The 17,500-nt window shown below is 37.6% G+C and overlaps 1 protein-coding gene across 4 annotated transcripts in view; it reads right to left on the reverse strand.

Moving 5' to 3' along the window:
- The window catches only part of LOC143018945 (adenylate cyclase type 2-like), a 254,319-nt gene that overhangs the window by 23,095 nt on the left and 213,724 nt on the right, over positions 1-17,500 (reverse strand). For all 4 annotated transcript variants that reach the window (XM_076174554.1, XM_076174556.1, XM_076174555.1 and 1 more), the window contains exons 12-13: positions 7,156-7,214; positions 4,568-4,717 (exon numbers count right to left, since the gene is read on the reverse strand). In XM_076174554.1, coding sequence (XP_076030669.1) covers positions 4,568-4,717; positions 7,156-7,214 — 209 coding nt within the window. The remainder of the gene's footprint in view (positions 1-4,567; positions 4,718-7,155; positions 7,215-17,500) is intronic.

The raw sequence follows: 17,500 nt of genomic DNA on the forward strand, positions 1-17,500 counted from the left end.
GACGGAGATGGGGGTCGCCGAATTAATGAAGCAGCCTTGCTGTGGATGTGCTGTGTCTTACGACATTGCTTCTGACCCAGGGCAGTGGACAGGATGCAGGGATGACCCGTCATCCAGGAGGTGCCAAGATGAGAGGGAGGGAGGAAGGTGTAGGGGAGTGGAATATGTAGGGGATGGAATGAGTGGGAGTGGTTTCTATGCCTCTTTCTTTTTGGCTATAGAAACCTTTTTGTGTGTGTATGTATATAAGGTATACATACACACACACGCACACACACACACATGTACACACGCACGCACGCACACACACACGCACACACATACACAAACACACATACACACACACACACACAAACGCATATATCCCTGGCTATAATTTCCCCTGAAGCATAAAAAAACTACGTGAGTGTTCTTGGATCTGTGTGAGCCGGGTGGCTATCCTAAAGAGGAAGAGGTAACTTTTGTACATGGATAGCCCGGTCTTTGTTTAGGATAATCAATAGAGCCGTATACGTTGGGGGTTGGGGGGTGGGCGGGGTTGGTGTGTGTGTGGAGGTGTAGACGCTCTCTCGAAAATTGACCCCCTGCTACTTTTCGCCATCTGCAAATTACAAGTGTCTTTTCCTCTGCTCTGGTTGAATGCTTGATCTCACATGCGCCCGTGGGCAGTGTGATGGAGAGTTAGAAGTCCTTCATATAATTACTTGCTAAGTTTCGCGTTTTTATTTTTCTTCAATAACCCTGGCAAAATATCTCAGTAATAGTAAATAATCGCTGTGGGGAACAATAAAATGATTGTTTGCACACATCCAGCAGAATTGTAGTAATATTTCCATGAGTTCTATGGCAAAATGTTTGTTTGTTTGTGTGTGTATGTGTGTGTGTGTGTGTGTGTGTGTGTGTGTGTGTGTGTGTGTGTGTGTGTGTCTGTGCGTGTGTATGTGTGTATTCACATTCACATTGGTCTTTGGATCACGTGCTGGACTCGTGAACGACAGTTATTTCCCTCCCGGAAGAGAGCTCAGAGCTCGTATGACCGATCTATGGGTAATGCTGTGACCTTACACGCACACACACACCCAACTCCCCGCCCACGAGAGTTGGAGTAACGACTCGAAGCACAGCGATACTGAAATTATTTCAGCCCTGGGCAGGATTCGAACCCGGACCGCCGTAGTGACAGTCGGGGACTCTACCAACCGCGCCACCGAGTCGTGTGTGTGTGTGTGTGTGTGTGCACATGTGTGTGTACATGTGTGTGTGTGTGTACATGTGTGTGTGTGTTTGGTGTATGCACTTAATTGCATTTACCAAATTTTTATAAGGTTCCGTCTCTTTGTCACCGCTGACCAAATTAAGAATTAAGCCTTGAATGGTTTTTAGATTGGGCTATTTCCCCTTTTAAGCTGTTCCACAAATTAACGCCTCTCTCCAGAAACCTATCTTTCTTGATAGCCCTCTGGCATGTATTGCGCTTGCGCGCGCGTGTACATGTGTATTCACTTGGTCTTTGGATCACGTGTTGGACTCGTGTGTATGTGCGTGTATGTGTGTGCGTGTGTATGTATGTGTATGTGTGTGTGTGATTTACCATGGTCTTAGATCACGTGTTGGACTCGTGATCGACAGATATTTCCCTCCCGGAAGAGAGCTCAGAGCTCATATATGGGTAATGCTGTGACCTTACACGCACACACACACAAACAATTCCTCGCCCACGAGAGTTGGAGTAACGACTCACAGCGCTGCAATAGTAAAATTATTTCAGCCCTGGGTGGGATTCGAACCCGGACCGCCGTAGTGGTGGTCGGGAACTCTAACCACTGCACCATCGAGTTGCAGTACGTGTGTGTGTGTGCGCGCGCGCTCTTGTTTGTTTAAATGTGCATGGGTCTTGTGTGTGAGTTTGTTTTTATGGTTGTGCGTGCTTGTGTGTGTGTGTGTGTGTGTGTGTGTGTGTGTGTGTGTGTGTGTGTGGATTTACGGGTGTGCATATGTGTATGTGTTTACCTAATTAAGCTTTGCAAGCAAATAGTTCTGTTTTTTGTATTCACTTTCATTTTTTTAAGTCCAAGACTAAGCCTTTGTGGGGGTAATTTTATCCCTCTGCAGACCTGGTGCTGTTTATCACCAAGTACTCTCGTCTCTGACATTAGTGTGTAATCATTCGTAAGCTGATATATATATTATATATATATATATATATATATATATATATATATGTGTGTGTGTGTGTGTGTGTGTGTGTTTGTATATATATATATATTTGTTTTCTCTTTTTTATTCTTTATCTTTATGGTTTTTACATTCTGCCATCTCTGATTTTCACTTCTCTCTCATTTTTTGTTTTAGTTGTTTTTGTCTCGTAAAACCTTTTTATAGTTTGGGTCCCTATTGATTTAGGTGGTCACCTCTACCCCCTTCTATTTTTGTTCCTCCCACTGATACCTTTGTATAGTTTTGTCTTCTCTATCAACTGTAAGCCCTTAACACGCCAAAAGAGGCTGATATTATTTCTTCTTCCAATATTGTTATTTCTACTTTCTTCATTCTTTCCTAATGTATTAGTCCTTAAAGATTTGTGACTCTTTTTGTGATGTCTTGTTGAGCTTTTTTTTTTTTTTTTTTTTTTTTTTAATACATTTATTGATGTAGGATCCACACTGACGCCGCGCGCTCCAGACTTGGTCTTGTGCATTGTATGATTAGAGTCTTGGCCATGTTTAGGTCTAAGTAACTGAATGATCTTATGTCTTCCCACCATGTATATGTTTTTCGCTGTAAGCCATGCGATGCTTAGGACGAATGTATTGGTGATTATTGTCCATTTTTAATCGTGATTACTTTCCATTTATCTTTATTGCCATCCACCTTTCAGCTGATGTCCTTTTGTGGTTCTTTCACGTATTCATCACTAGCCATTTGCTGGTATTGAATTCCATTTGCTAATTTGGTTGTACACAAATATCTTGTCAATATCTTCTCTCGGGACTTCTGCTGACCTTCTATTTGTTGTTCTCATTCGCTGTTTTTTTGTTAAAAAAAACCTGGTGCCAACACTGATCCCTGTAGGACTCCAATATTAACACCTCGTACGATTCTTTTCTTTTGATTAATTATTGTTCTCATTTGCATATGTACGTATGTATACAAAACATGCCTGCACACAAACACACATACACCGATATATCTATATATCTACCAATCTAGTATGTTTTTATCTGTTCTAATTTTTGCGCGACAGGAAGAGTTCATTTTCATACGTTACGTCTCACGGTACAGCTTTCTTGATAATTATTGATCTCATTAAGATTATTTTGTTTCACCTTTTCATTACTTCGTCTTGATCCATATATTCTTTGACCACGCATCAATTATGTCGAAAGTTCGTTCCGTTTGCCGCTAGTTCCATTTGGAAAATTGATCTTTTTACATCCATTTTGCATAATTTCCTCTGCAATTTATATCTACCTTGCTCGTTAGCAGCTGGGAGTAATTCTCCTTATCTATGCCATTAATGCAGATGTACAATGGAGTCATGTTGTCTCTTTCCTTTAATTTTCTTTCTCTATCTATGTGTCTGTGTGTGTGTGTGTGTGTGTGTGTGTGTGTGTGTAAAGGTGGTTGAAGAGAGACACAGGTCTTAATTCCAGTTTATTCCTGAAGGGCATTCCTCTGGAAAAATATCCTTGCGCTTAACATTTGTCTATCTATATCAATAAATTTATCCACATACATTCACTTTTCTCTGTATGTATGTATGTATGTATATATGTATGTATGTATGTGATACACCATGGTTTTGGATCACGTGTTGGACTCGTGATTGACAGCTATTACCCTCTCTGATGAAAGCTCAGCGCTCATATGTGGCAGCTGAATTAGCGGTCGAGAAGGGTACCACCGCGCCGTCGAGCCGTGTATGTATGAAATTAATGTTTTATTTCTCGAGGAAATAAAATTCGAGGCTGCCGTATTTCTAGTCGGAGTGCCATTCGGCTTCTACGATGCCCCCCCCCAAAAAGAAAAAAAAAAAAAAATTGTGGTCGTCAACCTGATACTTCACGGGCACACTCGAGCGGCCATATTTTCGTACTCACGAAAATACATACACGCACTTACGAGCGAACGGACACACACACACACACACACACACACACACACACACACACGCACACACACACACACATATATATATATATACATATATATATATATATATATAAATATATGTATGTATGTATATATATATATGTGAATAATTCGCTAGTGGACAGCGACATCAATCATACAATCTCCATATATATACATACGAGTATAAAATATGGTTACGTTATACTGCTCCTTTCACCACTTCATCTGTTGACTAAATCATAATTATTACGCCTGAAATGTCACAGTAGCAAAAGAGGAAAGAGACTGAAGAGAATGAGAGAATGAATGCTGGAAATAAGACATTTACATGAATACTGGAACATACCCCTATGCGAACATGAGTTCGTAAAAGTTCAGAAGTCATTTTCACATTGATATGCGGTGAAGGTGATCAAGCCTTCGACACACTCACCCTAAGGGTAGAGCACAGACGGCCAGAAGGGTGACGATGACGCAAATGGTGGTGGCTACGGCAAGGGCTTCGTGAAACCCAGGGTGTTTCATCTTTCGATACTGCCACTCCCTCTTATAGCCCCACCATCCAGCCCAGCCCATGCAGGACCTGCATAGAGAGAGATGGATCAACAAGGAGACACAATTAGTTAACATATGTATGTATGTTAAAAGGTGGTGGAGTTGAAATGTCGTTGAGCGAGACAGCCAACGGATTCCCCGTGGAAATGAAACACGACGGTTGGGGGCTGCGTCCGAACTTGACCAATAGTCACAGTTTAGCCTTCATCAGACTTAACTCTGCGGGGGGAATAATCTCATCAGTTCAATATTTAAACAGGGATGTTGCTCCTCGTTTATTTGGTATTGTTGTGTTGATAACTAGGATCAATTGTAGAATATTCCACCCTCCACACGCACACACACACACACACACTATTCGATAAAGGTCCGAAGTGCTCCGCCGTCACTCTGCGCGGTCATTCAGGTCATGGTAATTTTTTCATTACTCAGTTTACGACTTGGGAGCATTAATGGTCAGGTTAGGTTGGGTTACTATCACCAACATTAACGTTCCCACACCGTATATTGAATAATAATAATAATAATAATAATAATAATAATAATAATAATAATAATAATAATAATAATAATAATAATAATAATAATAATAATAATAATGATAATAATAATAACAAAAATAATAATAATAATAATAATAATAATAATGATAATAATAATGATAATAATGATAATAATAATAATAATAATATTAATAATAATAAACGTTACCATGACCTGAGTGATGGCGCAGAGGGCCGGTGGAGCATTTCGGATCAGTGTGTGTGTAAGGAGGGAGGGGTTTTCTGCAATTGATCCGACGACTACTTTTTATTTACACGAAAGGTTCATTACGGTAACTTATTGGATACAGGGAAGTTTTGTACGACGCTCCTTTACACATAAAAGGTCTGTACTCTAATACAATTTGATCATCTACTTGCATAAGGCTTTCAAGAGTGCATATGAGGTATCCTTGTCCACACAGTATATCTGGTAAAATCCGGTTTATATCATAATGCTCAGGCCCAGGATAAAATGGAGGCTGGGTAGATGTCTTGTATACGGATCTTCTATTCGTGTGAACAAACGAAAACATACATTTGCACAGTGTATGTGTGCATTTTGAATGTCCATACTTTGGTGTACTCTGTCACGTTACCAAGAACTCTTCAATACACAATTAGTTATCCTTAGATTAGTATTCAATCTCTGGTAACCAGGACATTTCCCTGTTAGCAATTTGTGAAATAGGAGCGAACCCTTTATATCTAATGCAATGGTTCTTAATTAACCTGGGGTACTAGACATGACAGTCAGTGCAATGGCACTGTATATTTACCAAGAGAAAGCATAATTTGCATTCATTGTATCCTACTAATTGACATTTCTAATTTGAAAAAAGTACTTTTGTTTAGTAATTGAATGTATCTAATAATTTCTCAGCAATGTTTGTATCACTAATCGTTTTCATATGTTTGCATTGTATTTATATTGGATGGGAGTACGAGGAAGGATAAGAACCACTCATCTAGAGTCGACCATAGCTGTCAAATTCATTTCCCTCTAGCGGGCATATTTTGAAACACCAAATTCCTGTGTGCGTCGCATTAGTATGATATGAAATACTATGATTTGAAATAAAAAAGTACTTTTGTTTAGTAATTGAATGTATCTAATAATTTCTCTGCATTGTTTGTATCACTAATCGTTTTCATATGTTTGCATTGTATTTATATTGGATGGGAGTACGAGAAAGGATAAGAACCACTGATAACATATGTCAAATTCATTTCCCTCTAGCGGGCATATTTTGAAACACCAAATTCCTGTGTGCGTCGCATTAGTATGATATGAAATACTATGGTTTAGCTAATAATTGGCGATTTTATTTTTTTTTATTAAGATTTTCAGCCCCAAAAGTACTTATTAGATTTGACAAAATGAAAAACGAATCAACATTTTATATAAAGTTTAAAACACCTGGTGTAGAGTAAAATAACCTCTCTGTAACATTTGTGGATATTTTTAGTTACATTATTCTCAGCATACATATCACGTACGCATGCACAAACGCCCCTAAATATAGACAGAAAGGTAGGTAGATATGTAGGAAGGTAGATACGTGGGTGGGGTGGTTGGTAAATAGGTAAGTAGGTAGGTAGGTAGGTAGAAAGATAGTTAGGTAGGCAGGTAAGTATGTAGGTAAGTTATTAGGTTGGTAGAAAGGTAGATAGGTAGGTATGCAGTTCGGTAGGTAAGTTGGTAGATGGGTAGGTAGGCAGGTAGGTCGGCAGATAAGTAGGTAGGTAGGTAGGCAGGTAGGTAGGCAGGTAGGTAAGCGGGTAGGCAGATAAGTAGGTAGGTAGGTAGGTATATAGGTAGGTATATAGGTAGGTAGACAGGTAGGCAGGCAGTCAGGTATGTATGTATGCAGGTAAGTAGGCAGGTCGGTAGGCAGGTAGGTGGGTATTAACTTCGGCTTACCTGTAGTCCAGGAGGATGGGAAGGCTGGGCAGCAAAGTCTTGGCGATCGCTTCCACTCTCTGCGGGGGACACAAAGAAAAGGGGAAATTGCAGCGCGTGAGGGATGGTGGGAGACAGACGCCTTGGGCGGGCGGGCACGGTCACATTTCCACCCCCTCCCTCTCCCCCCAAGGAGGGGGTTGGGGGTAGTGGGGGGGGATTAGCGTGGTACGCCTCTTGGGAGCACTTGTTCAGAGCTCTGCTCACGCCTGGATCCCTGAGGATTGCACGGATAATACTGGATACTTTCGTACCGAGTGGAAATGTTAGTTTTCGTTTTTCTTCGTGTCGATAGTCGGATTTGTTCGTCTCTCTGGTAACCGTCTCGGTAGTGAAGGGGCTATGTTTGAAGGACTGTGCACACTCGCAAAGTGAATTAGTATTTTATGTAAGTTGTTGTATTATGGTATGATAGTATGGCAGAATACAATACAAACCTGCTAAATACAATTGACACTTAAAAAAAAGCATTGACAAATATATTGAATTCAACCCCTTTTTAACTTATTTCTTAGCATCGCGAACTCATACACTTCAACTACGTCAGTGATTCTGAATTATTTCCACCGTTTACTCCCGCTTTCAATTAGCAAGCAGCCTTGTAAGGACCAATAGGTCTGTTGCTGCTTGCATCCTTTATATTCTCTTTGTATACACACGCCAGTGGGGGATTGTATAATTGTTGGCAACAAATCATTATCCCGATATAGAAACACAGTACCCTTGAGAATGTCCACAACGAAATGTTTAATGCCACATCATTCACCCTGGGATATACATTTAGAGATATACGTTTATTATAATAAACGTATATCTCTAACTATATATCCCAGATGCAATCCTGTTTTCAGTTTGAAATTATTGTTCGTTACGGGAGAGACGTGGTTGGGTGATATCGTATTCTCCTATTCTATCTACAGACCCAAGCTGTTTTGATTATATTCAGATATATGACGACCATACACTTCCCCGTAGCGGAGTGATTAAGACAGAAGCAAATATATATATATATGTATATATTACAAAGGATTACAAAGGCGGAGCATGCCGACAGGAGACCTTTTGGTCCATATCTAGGTCGGATGCGAAAAAAATCATAATAATGAAATAATAAATAAAAACTATAATAATGTACATAAATAAAATACATAAATAAATGCATAGGTATAGTTAAATAATAAACAAACAGGTAAATAGTAAATAATAATAAATTGACATATAACTAATAATAAATAATTAATAATATATAAAGGCGTTGTCGGATCGAAGAAACAAACTGACAGCCTAAACTCTCTCCCGGGAGGTGGGAGTTCTTAATGTGAATAAAATTGTCTGACGCGAGATGAATCATGGTGTAAAAAAGGGCATCGTCATTTCGAAGGGGTACATTAAAAACAAAAATAAAAACAAAAACATGAATGACTCGTTTTTGTTGTGCAATACACATTACTGAAATTAATTTTTAGTTTTCGATGGAGAACGATACTGGGCTGTTGCATTGCGAAGGCGGAAGTCGTCTGCTGTGATTATATATTAACTCGAATGTCGTGTTCTCAACCTTGAAATACGTTAGAAGATTCTACGAATGAGTAAACTCGCATTTTGAATCATTAAGGTGTTTATAACCCTGCCTTCTCTGTATCTCTCACTGGCTTAAAGAGTTGTTCATTCGACACAATATAAAGTCAGATCCGAATAGAACTCATCATCGTCACATTTACGTTTCAATCATCACTGCAATATCCTAATGAAGACGTATCTGCAAAAATGTACGATTTCAATATAACAAAAAAAAATCGAGCGCACAACAGAAACGTAGTGCGATGCAACACCAAATACATCGGATCAATTATTACAAAAGCCAACACGAAAAAAAACTTGATTCATTAACGTTCGATAATACGATACACACATAGACATGGAAATGATGCACAACCGTACATGATGTATCGAAAGTTTACCGACCTAACAGAAATTAAATAGAAGTGCTAAAATAAGGAGCAAACAGTGAACATCCTTTATGGCATGGTATTCAGATTTATTTGTATCATGTATGTGAAAATCAGTTTCTCTGTAATCACCCTATTTATGTATTTAACCAGCGGAAAATATATCTCACACGTAACATGAGTTGACATTGTTAACGTATATCAGAGAAAAACATATGCTCCCCTGTCTGACGCGATTGTATTGATTAAATTGTATTCTTACATAGCTGCTATCACCCTCGTTATGTGCCAGACGTTAATACCATTCCACCTCTGCAGACGCTGTTAAGTTGATACAGAATCTGCTTGGACCAACATTCTCACGTCTTCAGCCTGGTGCAGGGCAAATTATTGGAACATGTCGCTAGCACATAGTCCTTTGTGTGAGGTTGCTGTTGCCATTTCTATGAAATTATTATTTTTTGTTTAGTATATATTCTTCATCAAAATTAATATGGCCCTGTTCAGTGGGAGAGGTATGTAATAGAATCATGATTCGATGAATTCTTTCTGATTATCTTGTGACCCCAAAATATCCACATTGTAATAGTTTCCTCTTAACCATTTTCTTTCTGATGGAATATCTCTTAACTTAGAATCAGGTAAATTCCCGAGGCTTCGATTGAAAACATGTTTGTCCATTAATACTGGTTAATTTGAACGAATCTTGTTACAGTGCAGCTAAACACACCCAAATATTTATGATATGGAAGTTATGGTCTTAGAATCAGAAATGCAAAAAAAATTAGGGGAACTGGTAAGGAAGATTTTCCTACTGAAAAGGGGTGTTTCTCTATGTATATTTAATTGTAGTATGCAAGAAAGGTACTACTCTTTTTCTTCAGTTTTGATCCCTAGGTTTAAAAATGCTTATGTTTACTTTGGATCATATATATTAACTTATAAACTACTCCAAAAAACGTGTTTCTTGACATCCTTTGGATTTTATTTTTTCGATTTATTTCCATGAACTCGTGACTTTCTATTTTTCTTGTCAGTTTTGTCTAATCCCTGTAATGACCTAAACATTCTTGTGAGTCACCTCTTTCTCTTCTTTCTTCCAATGATGTCGGGTCCAATGCTTTCAATCTCTCTTCGCACATTATATCTACAAGGAAGGGAACCAATTTTGTCGATGGTCTTTATATTCTTTATATTTTCTTAATCTTTTTCATATCCTTTTCTCTATGCGGAGACCTCACCACTTTTGCACATCCTGATCTAGGGCGGATCAGACATTGTATGCATCCAGAGGTGCATGATAGAAATGTAGGTAGTGGAATCTATCTTATTATATCTATTTCTAATTGTACTTGTTGTGTATAATACTCATACAAAGCTTGTGACTACGTACTTTTGTGTTGGTTTTAGTTATGTAAGCACCCTCAACTCTGATGTTTTTCTGTTGTCTTTACATAGTTATGAGATGAAAAGAAAAGATGCATGAGTAAGTACAATTAATGGCGTCTCACTACCTGACTTAGAATTACAAAATTCTGAAACGAAATCATTTCAAGTGATAAAGTCATTTGGTTTTCAGTCTAATTTCCAAAATGGCAGATATTATTCAGGACAAATGGAGTAATTCATGAAAGAACTTTTATATTTCGCAAGGGAGGTTGCTTCCAGAGTATCAAGCCAACATTAGTTTTCAAAAAGTGCAAGAGTTTTCCCTCCTGACAGCGACAGAGTTCCATTAAATGAAGAATGATAAGTAATTTGAATGCAATCTAAGAATACCAAGTCTGCTCCTAGGTACGCCATCTGCCGCTAAGGATGTTTTCAGATGAGGAAATTAAATTTGATCCTATTTAGGCCAAAACTGGACTTGAGATTCGAGTCAAACTCTTGGCAAGGTGGATAGTAACATGACACTGTAAATGTTAAATTTCTAACGCCATCTTTCACCGCGACCACAGTTTCTACCCATTTCTTTGTGGGGAATAAAGCTAGTTTTTAAATGGAAACTCACTATAACCATAGATGCCATTTGAATGAATGGAGGTACCTTGTCAATAGTAATTATTTGAATAAACCTTCAGGAATTTCGCAAATACTTTCGAGTCTAGCCTGTGGCATATGACTTGAAGCTTCGTTGTCTGTCATTTGACCCAACTTGTTAATACAAGATTTAATCCCTCTTCGCTACACTGGAAGTGGTATGAGGGAGACAAATGAAATATCATACTAATAGCCATAATAAAAATAAATTACATACTATCCGTTTGCACATAGGTATTTGCATATTCGTTTCTGCAGGTTTAGTAATGTCTATTGTAAGTCTATAGAAAACCTTGGGCAGAATCTTAAGATGCGTGTTTTCAATACTACTAAATACAATAAAGTCAAAACTTATATACATACTAAATCCTTGGAATGGATTGTTCATTAGTTTTTTGAAAGAAAATAAATGTCTTCTTCATCCAACGAAATTCTAGCAAGCCCACAATACACGGGGTTCGGACTGAATGCTTCTGCTGCAGGTTTTGACTTCTCGGCAAGCTCCACCTGCCAATATTATGATTGATTTTGGGTTTGTGGAGGAAGGGGAAGAGAGTCTTCATATCCGATTCTATTTTTTCTTCTTCCTCTACGTTATTCTGAGTACACGTTGCACGTTTCGCTTGTTTATCTATTCTGGAAAAGATTCCAAATGCGATGACTAGTATCATCTTCTATCCATGAACGGTCCTGAAGCTAACTCCCCCCCCCCACACCTTGAACCTCCTAACCTCCCAACCCAATAAATAAATAGATAAATAAATAGATAAATAAATATATAAATAAGAAATGAATGAATAAAAATAAATAAATAAATAGATCAATAAATGAATAAATAAAAAATAACAATAATAAAATAAAAACAAAATAAAGAATAAAATGGCTGCATAAGGGCAATGCATAAAAAAATTGTGTAATATTTGTCGTTCATTTCTGTACCATCTATGTCTCCTGGGAAACACGCTCGGGATATCACAAGTTATTTAGCCGACTAAAAGTTGTGTAGTGAAACACGCATAAATACACACAAAAACAAATTGAAAATCAGTAAAACGGATAGAAATTCACTCTAAGTATTGAACGAGTATAAAACAATCTACATTTTAGTTTGAACTAAGGAAAACAAAAGCAGAATATTATGGGTTTGACTTTCTTGTAAAAAAAAAAAAAGGAAAGAAAAAATATTATTCCTTGTGAATTGTGAGAACATATGAAAGAATAAAGGCATAGAATCCACTCCCACCCATTTCATCCCCATATTCTCCACTCCCATTTACCACCTCTCCTCCTTCTTTTCTTGGCTCCTGGATGACGGGTCATCCCTGCATCTCGCCCACTGCTCTAGGCCAGATCCAATGTCGCTAGACACAGCACATCCACAGCAAGGCCACTTCATTAAATCAGCGACCCCCACCCCCCTCACCATCCTCTCATGCAGAAATGGAGAAGACGGGGAAAAATCCCTTCGGGCTGCGTCAAATAATTTTTTCACACATACTCCCTCACCCCCCATCCCCCACCCACTCCCTTTCATGCATCACAGCATCATCCATACACAACCATTCTCCATTCATCCCTATCTTCTGTCTTCTCCCGTCCTTCCTCAACAGACATTCCCCTCTTTCCCAATGCCCCTTTTACATCGATCCCACCATTGGTCACCCCATTATGTTCACTCCCCTCACCTCTGCCTTCCACACTTCTTTTACTAATCTTTCTTCACCTATTCTTTTTATGTGTCCAAATAATCCCAATACTCTTTCATCATCCCTCCCAATAATAATAGTAGTAGCAATAACAACAACAACAACAACAGTAATAAAATAATAATAATAATAATAATAATAATAATAATAATAATAATAATAATAATCATTAATAATAATAATAATAATAATAATAATAATAATGATAATAATAGTAATAATAATAATTATAATGAACTGGATAGCTGCTATTTTGGTACCATATTTTAAACTTTTTACAATAAGCTTCGTATTGTGTGAAGATTCGGTGAGGTTTCAAAACTACATACAATACCTCATGCTTGTCATTGACCCCTGTTGTACCGGGCAAGATTTTCCTCTAACTCAAGTTGCATCCAGGCTACTTTATTCGTCTACGTGGCTGTAATAGGGGTAACTCTTTGTCGGAAACCAAGAGGATTTAACATATCCAGATTAATCCTTTGACTTGGCTGCCGACCTTGTAAGGGGAAAAAAGTCTTTGGTATATAGATATATTAATCCTTTGCCTTACCGGCTATTACTCCTCTTTTTATCCTGCCCTTTACTTCGACGTTTTGTTTATCCCGATAACGAAGATCGGACGGATTTGCAATCGCTTTTGTATATAAAAAAAAAGGAAAAGGAAAACAAAGTACATTAGATTTAAAAACATTTAAAATAAATTCTAGTTAAAAATATTGAAAGCCTTTCAGTATTCCCTTTAGTAATCTTTACTTCGCATGGAAGATTTGCATTGTTGCCACATTTACTTAACTTTCCCGGCAATGGTGCCATATCGAACAACAGTATTTCGTATAAAAACTACATATAATATAATCATAAAACAGTACCGGTAGTCATTGTTATTAATACAGAAAACTATTGGTAATATTTTGTTATTAAACTGTAACTTATGTGAATTAAACGTATCTAGTAATTGTAGACACCACCAAAACAGAACACTTGACATGTGAACATTTCTCATCCACAGCCTCAGTACAATCGAATATTCAGAAGAGCGTCGTCGACCTGGAGAAAGCTAAATTGAACCAACGAAGAAGTCCCCTGTTGGAAGAATTGATTGAAGAGAATAGTCATAGGAAAACTAATGAGGTAAGGTGTGCAACAAATAAAAGAAACAATGTTGTCATGAATTTGTTTTAGGGTTGTCATTTCATAATACACTTTTTTTTAAACGAAAGTTTACAAATGACCAAGGTTGCCTGCGAATTGGTCGTTTGCCGTGTCCAGGCGCCAACTTTTCTAGCCACACCGTGGAACCAACTTATTACTAGTGTGATAAAAGTTGCATTGAAGAAATGTCTCATGTTCACACACACACACACACACACACACACACACACACACACACACACACATATATATATATATGTGTGTGTGTGGGGTTGTGTATACATGTATACATACACACACACACACACACACACACACACATATATATATATATATATATATATATATATATATATATATACATATACATATGTGTGTGTATGTGTGTGTGTGTGTGTGTGTGTGTGTGTGTGTGTAAATGTATACACAACCCCACACACACATAAATATATATATATATATATATATATATATATATATATATATATATATACATGTGTGTGTGTGTGTGTGTGTGTGTGTGTGTGTGTGTGAACATGAGACATTTCTTCAATACACATATACACATATATATATACATATATATATATATATATATATATATATATATGTGTGTGTGTGTGTGTGTGTGTGTGTGTGTGTGTTTATAATAAAACTACTTGAAAAATAAAATGAAAGGTGAAGAAACCTTTCGGTCACCTTTCATTTTATTTTCCAAGTATTTTTATTACACATTTTTTGAGTCACGTATTTTTGTGATTTATTCGCATGTGTATGTATACATATATATTTATATGTATATATTTATATATATATATTCATATTCATATATATAATATATAAACATATGTATATATGTGTACACACACACACACACACACACACACACACACACACACACACACACATATATATATATATATATACATACGCAAACTTGAATTATATGAGAATGAAATTTGTTCCTCAAGTATCTTGAATGAGGAGAACATAGACATATCTTATTCAGCAAAGGAACAAAGAGTAGCTCAAATGGTGTCATTATAGTGATGACTTAACACCGGCCATAGATGTACGTGCTTGTCACTGTATATTGGGAGATTTTTATTTTCTTTCTTCACGTCCAGGGCAGAGATTAGTATCAATTTTATATAATCTGGTCTAATGCTAGCGACAACTAAAGACCACACAGCCGAATTAGTCTCTCGGCACTCTTTCCCTTATTTGGAGTCGAGTCGGCCTTGTGGAAGTGTGACGTCATTTCTTTTGAGAGTTTCACGACATCTCTGTAATGAAATTTTATTGATGATGGCTATGAAGGTGTTCAGGTTTGAGAGCACATTGCAGGACCACCGGGTTATCCTTTGGGGGATAGGACAACCTCTGTACCTCACCATGGTGATTCACTAAAATTTGGTAATTTTGGAAATCGAACGCAACCGGAACAATTGTCAAATTACTCTCAGGAATCAAACCCAGGTCTTCCTTATTCGAGGCAGGGAATCGGAAGTTCAAATGTTAGAAGGCTTATGTGTACTCGCGTAAGACCGCAATGCCCCAACGCCTGTCATGTTGGATAGTCCTGGTCTAAGCTCGTACGCACAGTGCGTAGCATTTGTTCAATCTGATTGGTTCACTCCCTGATATACACATATCACAAAATAGAATTAGTATTAATTATCAATGTAAACAAATATAAACATGCGCATACACCCCGTTATCAAACAATGTTTAATCTATTGAAAAGTAGTCTATATGTTTGTGGATTATTTTTAAGGGTTTGTTGAAATTCCCATTCTTTTGTAATCCTTGATATGAGATTGCATTGCTTTGCAGGAAGGCACGAGTCCACAGGTGTTTATGGTACGAGAGGTCTGCGCTTGCATGAAGTGACGTCATTCTTCTAAAATGCATTGAGGTGATTTCGCGGAGGAAAGAGGAAGCAGGGTCATCCTGTGTTCAGTTTTTGGAGAGGTTTTGAGACAATTATTATTTATTCTTTCAAATTTAACTAGCAGAAGCAATGTTCATCTGTCACTTTACAAAATTGGGCTGCAGAAATTACTGATCAATCTGAGGAATGATCAACTCTGTCCGTCAGTCACTTTTAATCATACACAAAGCCAATTGGGTGATTGGGGGTTAAACATCTTCTTTAAGTTGTGCCGGTTTATCTTTTTTGGGGTGTATTTTAATAGTTCAATCCAATTCTTATTGCATACCGAGAGAGAGAGAGAGAGAGAGAGAGAGAGAGAGCAATACACATAATCCAAAAAAAAATCTCATTCCTGTCGTCCTGAAAGAAAAAAAGAAAAGAAAAACAAATGTTGAATACAAGACGCCATTGCACCACCAGACGGCCCACCCGTGACGTCAAAATCTCCCCGCCGGGCAGCAAGAGTCACGTGACCAGCGCCATCTTGCTTAGCCCTGCGTGCATAATGCATGCATAATGTAGCCAATTCAAGCGTTGGCTCATTTATGGAGATGGAAGTTATTTAGGGGTTATTTTCCCATGAAATCACGAAGTTATTTTCACTTTTTTTTTAAACGGGGCGGACGTTTCAGTGATTTGTTCCAATCTCCTCGTGAAAGAATGTGGGAAAACATTCCACAAGTAAATGAGCGTTTATTATGAAACACTGGTTACAAAGGGGCAAAAATGTGAATGACAATTAAAAACCTAAATGTGCTGAACCAAAAATATCATCAGTGACAGTGCAAGTATAGTGAGAGGCAAAGGCATACTTAGCCTCTCTATTTCTCTTTCTCTCTCCCTCTCGCTCTCTCTCTCTCTCTCTCTCTCTCCCTCACCCAGGCCCGGTAACAATTCCAGGCGGAAATTGCTTAGGATGGTCTGTCCGTCACACCCACTGTAACAACAAACGTTCCCTAACCACCCAACCCCTCAAAAAAAAAAAAAAAAAAAAAAAAAAAAAAAAAAAAGATGCAATTATGGGAAGATGAAACCATGAAAGAACGATGGGCGAGTGTAGGTTCACAATAATGAAGCTGGGGACTCGAACAATTGTTTTGGCCCGTTTGTGCCCATTGTTGCACTTTGGGAATTTTATTATATTTAATGCCGGGCGATTTTTGATCAATTAAAGAGGAACTCTGAGAAATCTTGATTAACCTGTATCTGTCTGTGATACATTTTAGAGATTTTATAATTCTGATCGACAATTTTGTTGATCAGTAAGGAAACCATACAAAAGGGTCATCACGACAGTAATGTAGTGCAGTGACAAATAGGCTAAACATAATAAAAAAATCCCTACTTGAGTAATTTAGTTTTTAATTCTTATATTCATATTCTTGGCGTTGTCATTAAACATGAAGAAACACAAGGTACTTCTTGCTTAGAATCGTTACCAGAAATATTTATTACGTTTGTCCTGTGAGTCTTGGATTTATGAAATAAAAAGAAGGAGATTAATATATATATAAAGGATA

Source organism: Oratosquilla oratoria, chromosome 36 (genome assembly GCF_046742065.1).
Source record: "Oratosquilla oratoria isolate Oo_2021 chromosome 36, ASM4674206v1, whole genome shotgun sequence".
Lineage (NCBI taxonomy): Eukaryota > Metazoa > Arthropoda > Malacostraca > Stomatopoda > Squillidae > Oratosquilla > Oratosquilla oratoria.